General features: G+C 42.4%; 1 protein-coding gene across 1 annotated transcript; it reads right to left on the bottom strand.

Moving 5' to 3' along the window:
- Positions 1-9,344: 9,344 nt before the first annotated feature.
- LOC143179583 (uncharacterized) lies at positions 9,345-10,137 on the bottom strand. The gene is made up of 3 exons (XM_076378877.1): positions 9,933-10,137; positions 9,666-9,825; positions 9,345-9,606 (listed from the first exon to the last, which is right to left on the bottom strand). The coding sequence occupies exons 1-3, from the start codon at positions 10,066-10,068 to the stop codon at positions 9,471-9,473; spliced, it is 432 nt and encodes a 143-aa protein (XP_076234992.1). The 5' UTR covers positions 10,069-10,137; the 3' UTR covers positions 9,345-9,470.
- Positions 10,138-10,502: the final 365 nt, after the last annotated feature.

The following is a 10,502-nucleotide window of genomic DNA, read 5'->3' on the forward strand; positions in this document are numbered from 1 at the left end:
AGACGCGCCAGCCCGAATACAGAACGAATTAGAATAATTCGTTCCGTCTGGCTGCGTCACTAGATCGAGCGACCGCCGGTTCCCGCCTGTACGAATTTGTCCAACCGTCGCCAAGAATCGGTGGTTCCGCTTTAATTTCGACGTTTAACCTCCATTTCCGAGCCGAGACTATCGTTGCACCGTATTTTCGCAAATATCGCTTTTGTCCAGTCACGGTCGCGGTTTTTAATTAAAAACGAACCGCACCGACCAAGCACTGTTTTATTATCCTCCAACGCTTTCTACTCGAATGTAAACATTTTCTGCGCGTATCAAAAATATATAGATATGCATATAGAATAGATACCTAAATGAAAAAAAAAACAGGCGATGAAGTTTGTAGAAATTTCCAGGTTTTGTGTGTTTTTTTAAAATTTAGATTTGTTATACTGTAGGGGAGGATATAGGTACAAGGTTGTATTAAGTTTGTGGGTAAAGTTTAGATACTCAGAGAGTGGGGGATATATTTGTGGCTGTAAGACGAAACGATCTATGTCACATTTGCAAGATATTCTAGTTAAGGCCTCGATTCAGATCTAGAATATAGAATTTATATTTTGAGGAAGAAAAAAGGACTTCTGGATGTCTCTGCTCCAATAAGCTTTTGGAATCAGTTGATATTTTCTGAAATGCTTTCTGGCAGTCAAAGCGTGTTTAAAAAGACACTTGTTTAGAGGAAGAATTCAGTATCGAGCAGAGCGCGGTCGATCGTCGTTCCTGGAAAAGCCAGACCGTTCTGCGGAGCTCGTAGAACGGGCTCTTCCTCTTAATTTCTAATTTCATTACGTATACTCGACCGGCCCCCATAATGGGCCACGATACCCCATAGGCCATCTGGCACGATCTCCGCTACAGGATCTGTATCTACATACCGATCGAATATAATCGATCGGGATCGATCAGCGGAACGACGGCTATGCTCGCTGGACATCGGACGATCAACGACGGTTTCGTCGAGATCGTGGTGTAATCATGGCACCCGTCGAATTTACATGGCAAATTGCGCGAACGCGAAACGATTTCTTCCTGTTTCTTATCTGCTGAGGAAAAGAAGGATTCGATTTATTAAATAGTCATTACGTATTCTGTTTCCACGGGAATTGAACATAATTCAGAACGAGGAATTATTTCTGTTTGGAAATTTAGGTGTAATTTGGCTCCTGTATACGTGAGACAATTTTATTGAGTCATTTCATTAAGTGCATGAGGGAACTATGGTGTGTCAAGATTTTGTAATTATGCAGAAAAGTACCTGTCTACTTATGTGTTGTTTCAATTTAGAAAATTCACTAACACTAAGTGAGTAACAGCAAGTAAAGAATAATTCTTCCTTCTTTTCTCTAAGAACCACGAAATCTCTTCTTTGAGAAAAGAAAGTTTCTCAAGCTTCGCCACCTGATCCAACAGCAAACAGACTCGCGAGATCGGATAGAAAGAAGACTCCGCGGCCAGGAATCATAATTTAAGGATGCTTCGATCATCGTTTAAGGAACAGATATAAATACGATGCCGATAGGAAGGGAGGATGGCGAGGGGGTGGAGAAGTGTTGCGTTTCGTAGCCTGGTAACAGCTGAATAAGATTTTTTCCAGGGAGAGACGACGGCGAGAGTCTTACAGGCGTCGATAAGGCACACATTAATTGAAGAACAACATCCGGCAAGGAGCCACTGGCCGCTGGCGTGACATCATTGTTTACGACCGAATGAAAATGGAATTAAACGAAGCCTCCCCCTCCTTTCTGCCTCTTGAAGGGGGCCGGGTGATTTGTTGCAAAGTGTAATTTTAGAGTGATAGCGGTAACAGAAGCCTTCGACGGTGGTGAGACGATTTCCGAGGAATCGAGCCCCCTTTGTGACCCATTTTTGTTGATAGTTCATCGATCTGGTGTTAATTAGTACGGAGAAAGTGTCTTATCTGGTGTCCCTTTGCTGCGAGACTTGATAAGCAGATATCGTGGGTATGTTGGGAGACTGACACTTCGAAAATTCTAAGGTGGAAAAGTTAACTCTAAATGTGAGGTACTTTATATGAGATAAGAGTGTCATATAAGATGGGGCAATTTTAAGGCTTTTTTGGAAAATAAGTTTTCTATTCTAATTTTTCTGTTGCTAGAAAATGGAGTGATTAATAAGTCTTAATAAGCCTTGATTAATAAACCTACTACTTTTTTAATTCCATAACTCTTTTACTAAACTAACAATATGTGTCAAAATGGAATCAGGCACCTATGAAATTTTGAAGAATGTGAAGTGGAAAATATAGATTATGAGGAGTAGAGAGAAAAAGAGATTGTTGAAATAATTGAAGAAATGTTTATTGAATTATTTATGGGACAGTTTACAAGTACCTACCTACGAGAATTATTAATAAACGATATTTTAATTTAATGGTTAATTGTATCGCCTTGCAATTTTCTTCTGGATGCATTTATAGATTCGATACGATGCGCAGTATATACTTTCTGCTCGCGCTAAATTTACATTTTAAGAGCCAGGTCGATTACAGTTATCATTATTTCGCTGGTGGATAATCATGCAGTAACGGTGCCTGTTCACGTCCACCTGTCGACCAGCTCTGATCCATTGATGGAACTAACGCTTTTCAAAATCCACCCACTTAATTGAAATCGGTATAAATAGCATCAGGGTTCTAAACCAGAAATATCCGTCGTTTGCATCTCATTTGAAGAGAGACTCAACTCAAGGTATTGAAACTTATCGTAGTAAGCTGATAGGAAAATTTCATCGAACTCTTCTGTCAACCAATATAAATTACTCTCTATTAGTTAATCGCTACACAAACATAAAATAATTACGAAAAACCATGAATAACGCTTGTCATATTAACCAACAAAAACATTCTCAGTAATAAAAGATCGATTTCTTCCAAATTGATCAAAATTTTCCGATCAACATTACACCTCCAACCATAAACTCTTTTTACTGTTTAAAATATCAACTCAGAATCGATTTTCGATAACTCCTCTTCCTCGAAGTCCACACTGAAGAAACCAACGTCTTTGAAGGAACTCCAAAAGTTGAAACGAAGAAAGCAGACAGTTTGGCGAGTGGTGAAGGGCCCCAGTCGCAAAAGGGCCAGAGAAACGAGAACAGAAGGGCTGTATGTGGATCGGCCGCGTCCCAGGGTCATCGGGGAGGGCCCCGTTTTACGAGCTTCCTTCGGCCGACAGCAGCCACACGATGAGCAGTCGAAGGACCGGCGAAAGGAAGAAGAAGAGGACGATGAAGAAGAGGTAGGAGTGGAAGCTTGCTAGAACGAATGGCTCTGCCAAATTAACCGTGATTTATGGGGGCGGCTGGCCAATATTCCATTCTATTAACATCACATTATCCGTTCGTAAAATTGCGCGCCAACGACCCCACTTTTCGGAAGTCCCGCGATTATCGCTCACGTTATCTCGATGACCCATTTTGCATCTTAACGTGTTTGCTATATTCGTGCAGTTGGAAAATTATCTTTTATGGAAAGACTGTATTTTGGGTGTAGAGATGACTTGGAACTGGTGCTTGGATTATTCAGAAGATTGAACTTGACTAAAGTTTGGATTTTTTCAAAAGTTCAACTTGATTCAAGATCGAATTTAATTAGAAGTTGAAGCTGTTTCGAAATTGAACTTAATTTATAGTTGAGCGTTTTTAGAAAATGGATTTGATTCAAGGTAGAACTTTCTTAGAAGTTGAATTTGATTCAAAAGTTGAACTTCTCTGCAAATTAGACTTTCTCATAGGGTGTCCCTATTTCAAGACACTGCCACAGTACAGTGTCTATTTTATGTCAACCACTGAATACTAAATACTTAACACGTGTTACAACTGTTACAGTTTCTTCAGTAGAGTGTATACATATTTAATGAAGCAAAAGAATACATATTACTTTATTAAACATTAAGTTCACCGCTTGATTATACCTGTTTGCAGAGTTGTCAATTCACGAAGCGACCAGATTCACACGTCACTCCCTTTTTCTCTTCAAACGCGAAATTCCCCAATTTCCGAAAGCCCAAAAAACAGAAAACTTTCCCAAAAGAACGTATTTTTCCATTTATGCGTTACACAATATTTACTCTGGCGCGATAGCATTTTTGACAACGGTTAGACGTATCAATTTGCAAACGATAAACATCGTTCGTCGCGGAACGGGATCGATGGTTGTTTCAGGTTCAATAAATCGAGGGAAAATTTGTTTTCCACCGAAAACCGCCAATTGCGTTTATTTAATAAAAAATTCACGATTTTCCTCTCTGTGCGTTCGAAATCCCATCTTCAACAGGATTTTTGCTCTTGCTGTAACCCTCGATGTTATCGCTGTATCTCAAAGTAACATCACCGACGATGTAACGTTATCAGATCATTGATCAGTCGATCTCCCGAAAGTTTACGTTTCAGGTATCGGTGGTGCGCGCTGGTGCAAGGTGCACAGGTATTCGGTGAACAATCATCGATCACCGATCGACACTTCATAGCGTCGAATAGCTCGGCGCCCGATGTTGCACTCTATTGGTCGGCTACATATTGCAACATTATACGTACACACGACCAGCATCGAGTTGCACGCCGCGATGCGTGCGCTCGTTTAATTAATTCACTCGTATCCACTCCCTGCGGGGTCCATTCCAGTCGTTCACTGGATTCTCCCCACCTAACAAATGGTAAGTATTAACCAGCGGCATTCGATCGCCGAATTTTTGGAGTTAATTGACGGAACCCGATACAATATCGTTTAGCGTTCAGATTAAGATAAATATTGACAACGCAACATATCCACTGTATTAGTTCATCATTGAGATTGGATATCAGGGTTTATAGTAGGTGGTACAGTTATTGGACACAGTATTTTTATATGATTTTTGATATTTTGACGATATTACGCTTCTTAAAAAAGAAAAAAAAAACAGAAAACTAAAATGAGAAATCTCGTTACATAATTAATTCTCAACTATGGAATATTATCTCTATTTGTAATAAAGAGACTTTGATTAAAAAGTAATATTAAATGTTCCTGAAATTAATATGGTGTTACTTAATTGGAATGTAGAAACGAGATATGTCATGTATTCCCAACTTTTATTACAAAATATTTCATACTTCAGCCAAAGCAATAATAAAAGTATATTAAAGTTTCCCAGAACCTGTGTCCCAACAGTTACGCATTAAGTGACACAGAGATTACTAAACGCTAAAAAAACTCAGCAGTTCTTGTAACTTCACTAAATTCCCTTCGAATAGCTACCCCCCACCGCTCACAGACTCCTATCAATAAAAGGGGCCACAGTCCCCTCAGGCCCCTCGTCCCACGTGTCCCTCGTCCCTCCGATCCACCGATCACTTAACTCGTTCTGTCAGTTTTCTAGATCGGCCGGTAATCGGGGCCGATCGTTCCCGAAAAACGGAACGTGCACGTCGAAAACCCGAAGAACCACGGATTTGAGCCGAGGGGAGAGACAGCGTCAGGGGGAGAGGAAGAGGGAGGGAGAGGCCTCCTCCCGAGAAGAAGCGTGTTGTAGTTTGGATCGGGTGCCCACCGATGCGAACGGCGGTAGCCATTTTGAAGCCTGGGCCCGGTTTCGTGGCTTCTCGGGGCCCGTTCGTGTTCAGCGTCCGGGGAGAGAAAGGACGCGACCAGGGGGAAGAGACCACGGGCCCATCAGGGAACGTCGAACGCGGGGGAGGAGGGGAGAGCACGGGAGAGGGTGGCTTCTGGCTCATTGGGCAGACGTACAAATTCGTCGCGACGTATCCGTGGATTACGTGAGGGGCCAGCGCGTTTCGGTCCCCGAACTTCTTTTGGTACCACTTCCCTCCTCCTGGCGGCCCAGCGCGGCCCAGCGCAGCCCGCTGGGACCACGGGGAGGGGGGCGCGTTCCCCTGGGTCTTATCTTCGACATCGGCCCCGAGCTTCCTTCTTAACGGGTGACCGGACACGAGCTACGCGCGTACGCGACGCGTCTCGTCCGACGACTCTCGTCTCCCCTCTTCTTGTTCCTTCAAGACAGAGGATCCTGAGGTTAATTCACCTTAACAGTTTGTTTTCGCGACGAAGATGATGGACGACCGGGGACCCTTATTCAATGGCTTTCCTACGCGATTCAGGGGACCTATGGATCCTGCGGGGGAAGTGGATCTGGTGAGTGTTGAGAGAGCTTTTATTCGATGTAGTCCTGCTGTTTCGTGGCGGCAGAAGTCTGTGGGTATTTGTAGATGATTAAGTAATGATAATAATTTTGTTTTAATGGTGATTATTGTGGAGTAATTTTTGTATTATCAATTACCTGGGATATTTTTGGGAATATAAGCGTGAGTATTGGAGTTACGGTGAAAGTGCTGTGATTTCTGACTCTGTTATAATATACAGTTAAGGATTCACATTAATTGTGTATTTATTAACGTAGGTATGTACCTATTTTATAATAGAACAGTTTTTAATGTCTACTGTTCCTATAAATATAATCTCGTTTTCCCTCTACTTGCTATCCCACTAGGCTCCAAGTCATAAAATAGTAAAACTAGTCTTACAGTCTTTCTATAAGGATCCTAATCATAGAAATAAAACAGTCCCCCATTAGACTCCAAAAAATGCCAAGAAGAATCCCAGCAGAAATGCAGATCTACTGGTCCCAGGTCTCTCCCCCTCACCAGAGCCCAGTATTATCCATATCCCACGAGAAGTCCCCTACAAACCACTAACAGCAACGTTTTCCAGGAGACTTCTCACAGAACCCAAGCAACGCACAACCTTCCCACTTTTCGACAAGGGTTCATCTATCCGTGGAATCGAAATTCGTAGTACGATCGTTGGCGCGGTTTCGCGCAGCGCGTCGGAAAATTCGACTGTTATATCAGGCAGGGTGGCACGAGGGGAGGGAGCGAAACGAGCGAAAAGGGGAGTGACGGAGAGGCAGAGTAGGGGGAGCCAGAGAGAGGGAGAGAGAAAGGAGAGCACGGAGCTCGTGTTTCCGGCCGGGTGAACAACAATGCCCGCAGACAAATGAGCATCCCGCCTCCATTGTTCGCTTCATCGGCACGGCACAGCCTCTCCCCTTGGTACCCACCCCGGTTCCGCTTACGCCCCCTTCCTCCCCTCCGTCCCCCGTTGATCGCTGGCCCCACGTCGTCGTCGTCCCCGTCGTCGGCGTCGAGCCCTCGAACGGCCGGCTGGGGGGTCCTCGATCAACCTGATGCGGGCCAACACCGATTAAACATCTCTGCTTCGTCGAATCTCCGTCAACGGGACCCCTCCTCTCCTCGATCCCGCTCCCCCCTCCCCCCTGTCTTACCTCATCACCGAGCCCCCTGTCCCGTGCCTCTCTCGCGTCGTTACGGCTCCGTGCACTCGGCCTCTTCTTTTGTCTCTTCGCGGTGAACCTCTCCTCCGCCGCGTCCTCTCTACCTCTATTTTTACCCTCATTGTCTCCATCGTGCGCGCTCGATGAAAATAACGCACGCTGATGTCCGCTGGATAACCCTCGTCGATTCCTCCTTTCCCGACTGGTTCCTCCCTTTCTCTTGGAAGCCTTGGCTCGGTCTGTTGTCTCTTTGTGTTTTTCCCTCTTCTCTTGTCTTCTGGCGACAGTGCTCTTGTTTTGCTGGGTATTGTCGTTTGCTCTGGTTCCTTGGGCTGACAATGAGTCGAGGTTCTGCGTGCAGGAGCCGTGTGTTGGATTTGGTCGGTGGTCGGTGGCTGGTGGTGGATAGGTTTTGGAGGAATTATCGTGTAATTTAATTGGGGGTTTTTTGGAAGCTTTTTGGAAGATTTGTGGGGGCATCTGTGGGGGTGGGGACAGGGTCTTTGGGTGGTGATCTAGTTGGAGGGTTGATAGGAGAATTTTGTCAAGTTGTTTGAGTTATTTCATTCTATTTAGACGTAATTTTCTAAATTTAGGATTAGGAACAGGTAGTAGGGATTTGTCTCTGTGATTGGAATCCCATTATAATTGCAATAAGGTTGATCTATTATGGAGCCTTTCCACTTGTTTAACTTCCTTAGGAAGGCTTCCTCTCAATTGAATAGCGAAATGAATTAAACGATGCTAGACGAGGAGCTAGAAAGTACATATAGGAAGTTTTTTTAACAACGCACTGCAAACGATAGTGAGATAATTTTTGTCTCTGAACCTGTACTAATTATTTAAATAAGGTTGCGTAATGCGCACAGTTACATGTGCTAACGAGAGGAAAGCGTAGGCAAATTGATCGAATCACCGCGAAATTTTCGAGTCCAAGCTGTTATCCAAATTGCATCGCGGCAGTCAAATTATATTGCAATTAATCCACGTACACACGATTTATTTTATTTACCACTATTGTGTTTTACAATTTGGTATTGCTCGTCGACCAATGCCTCGTAAACCTGACAAACAAGAAATAACGAATGATTGGCTTAATCAATCAATCTTGATCTCTCGATTTTATCCAACTAATAATAGAAACTAATTGAAATCATTAATTATCAATGTATGTAACTGAGGAGCTCATAATACAAATAACCTTCGTCAATTTTTATCTCTTTACCAGGGCATCAAAAAAATACTCCACCACCTTCAACCCTCATTTAATAGATTACAATTTTTTAAATTATTCAGATACATTCCTCCTCAATTGAAAGAATATTCGCTTGATTATTTTTATTTACCATTCGTCACTCGAATAAAACATTGCCCATCTCTATTCTGTCGCCAATACTCTTCCCGAGATTTGGTTCTTTCAAACCGGAAGTAGTCTGTATAAGTTTCACGTCATCTGATCAAGTGGTCCTCGCGCAGGTAAATGTAGATTGCACATGGCTATTCATGGACCTGGCGCTGTACAGTCACTCGAAGCATAAGTGTGTGTTTTCGGTTGCCCAGTGGACTGGCAATAAGAAGGTAACGCGAGAGACCCTGGAGGGCCAGATGTCGTGCAAGGATCCAGCATCCTAGGGTCCATTCATGGCTCCTGTAGCTGGAGCACCTTGCTTGGACTGAACACGGTCGACCTTCTGCACCACAGAAATTCGATACTGCTCGGTACCCCGGGACACACTGTACCTTGTATCCTACTCATCAGTATTCTAACTTGCTCCAATTCCTAATTTCATCGAACGATCAGGAGTGAACAGTCTCCCGAATCGGGAATAATATTAGCATTTTATGTTAGAGCTTTGTTTGCCATAAATGGTTTATAAATTCATATGGACTTAGACACTGCGAGAAAACTGTCAAGAAGCAAAAATTCACAATTTTTATTTAAGTGTGCGAAACATTTTATAATTTATAGATTTATTTAGTGATATACTATCGTGACAAAAATATATGTAAGAAATTGTTTCACTTTTTCTGTTTGTGATTATTGTGGTATTCAAAAATGGAATACTGTTTTAATTTAGCTGCACCGATAATAGGTAAATAAAGGCTTCAGTCGAGAAGGTGATCGATTCATGGTATGGAAGGTCTCTTTGGGTTTAGGGCTGTAGGATTTTTCGCGTTCTTTTCCAATCTTTCGTCATAGATTTTTATATCGTTCAATATCTGCTCATAAGTTTCGTTTACAGTATCAGCGTACTCTGAGGACCTATTGAAATATTATAAAGAAATTATCTTCGATTTTAGGTTCGTGTGGCTTAGACTTACCTGCATTTGGATTCCTCGTGGCAAACTTTGCAGGTCTTGGTTGCTGCAATCGCAGCTTTATCCAGTCCGTATTCTTGAAAAACTTGAAACTGGTCAGACCACAATTTTGACAATTTCTGATCCTCTTCATCGCTATCTTTTGACACCTGTACTGTCTTTTCTGTAGTGCAATTTAAGGAAAATGTAGGTTAACTAAATTCTTCAATTAAAATTTTCTTTGATTAGTGGTGAATAAATACAGTTCAAAATGATCTAAAACATGGTTACCTGAAGTTACTGTATAAGGTTTGAGTTGGTTCGTAGAATCCAGAAAGTTCCAGAAGTCTTTCACCTTATTTCGGTGACTTGGGTTAATTTTTTTATTAAACGATAACGTTATGATAACTTTCTCCTTTTGCGCCATGTTATTTGAACCTAAGACCGCCTTCAGTCAAACGTGAAACGTCACTTCCTGCTGAGAGAACTCCCTCTATATCAGATAGCATACATGTGAATGGGCCATCTAGTAACAATTTGATTACAAACGTTGCAATGTTACCATAGTTGTGTAATGTTCCGAGTCGTTAAGAGTTGGAAAACATTATTTCAGATTCTTGTTCTCATTTCTATTATTCAATTTATTAGACTTTTGAGGTAACATAGGATAGCCAAGCAGGAGAGGAGTGGGGACAGCTGAAAAAAGGTTCTTTTCGTCTTGAAAGCATCAGTGAGATTCATGATTAGGGCTACAGCTAATGGTCCTTGTCCCAGACACATAGAATGAGAGACATGAATTTAGAAATAATATATGTATAGAAATTTGGTGCCTTTCTGGAGTACTTGCAAGAAAGCACGAAT

Source organism: Calliopsis andreniformis, chromosome 5 (assembly GCF_051401765.1).
Source record: "Calliopsis andreniformis isolate RMS-2024a chromosome 5, iyCalAndr_principal, whole genome shotgun sequence".
NCBI lineage: Eukaryota > Metazoa > Arthropoda > Insecta > Hymenoptera > Andrenidae > Calliopsis > Calliopsis andreniformis.

Excerpts from the sequence above, each read along its gene's own strand:
- LOC143179583 (XM_076378877.1), bottom strand. The coding sequence starts at position 10,068 with ATGGCGCAAAAGGAGAAAGTTATCATAACGTTATCGTTTAATAAAAAA. Across the intron at positions 9,826-9,932 it reads ACCTTATACAGTAACTTCAG|AAAAGACAGTACAGGTGTCA; the intron begins GTAACCATGTTT and ends ATTGCACTACAG. Across the intron at positions 9,607-9,665 it reads CACGAGGAATCCAAATGCAG|GTCCTCAGAGTACGCTGATA; the intron begins GTAAGTCTAAGC and ends ATATTTCAATAG.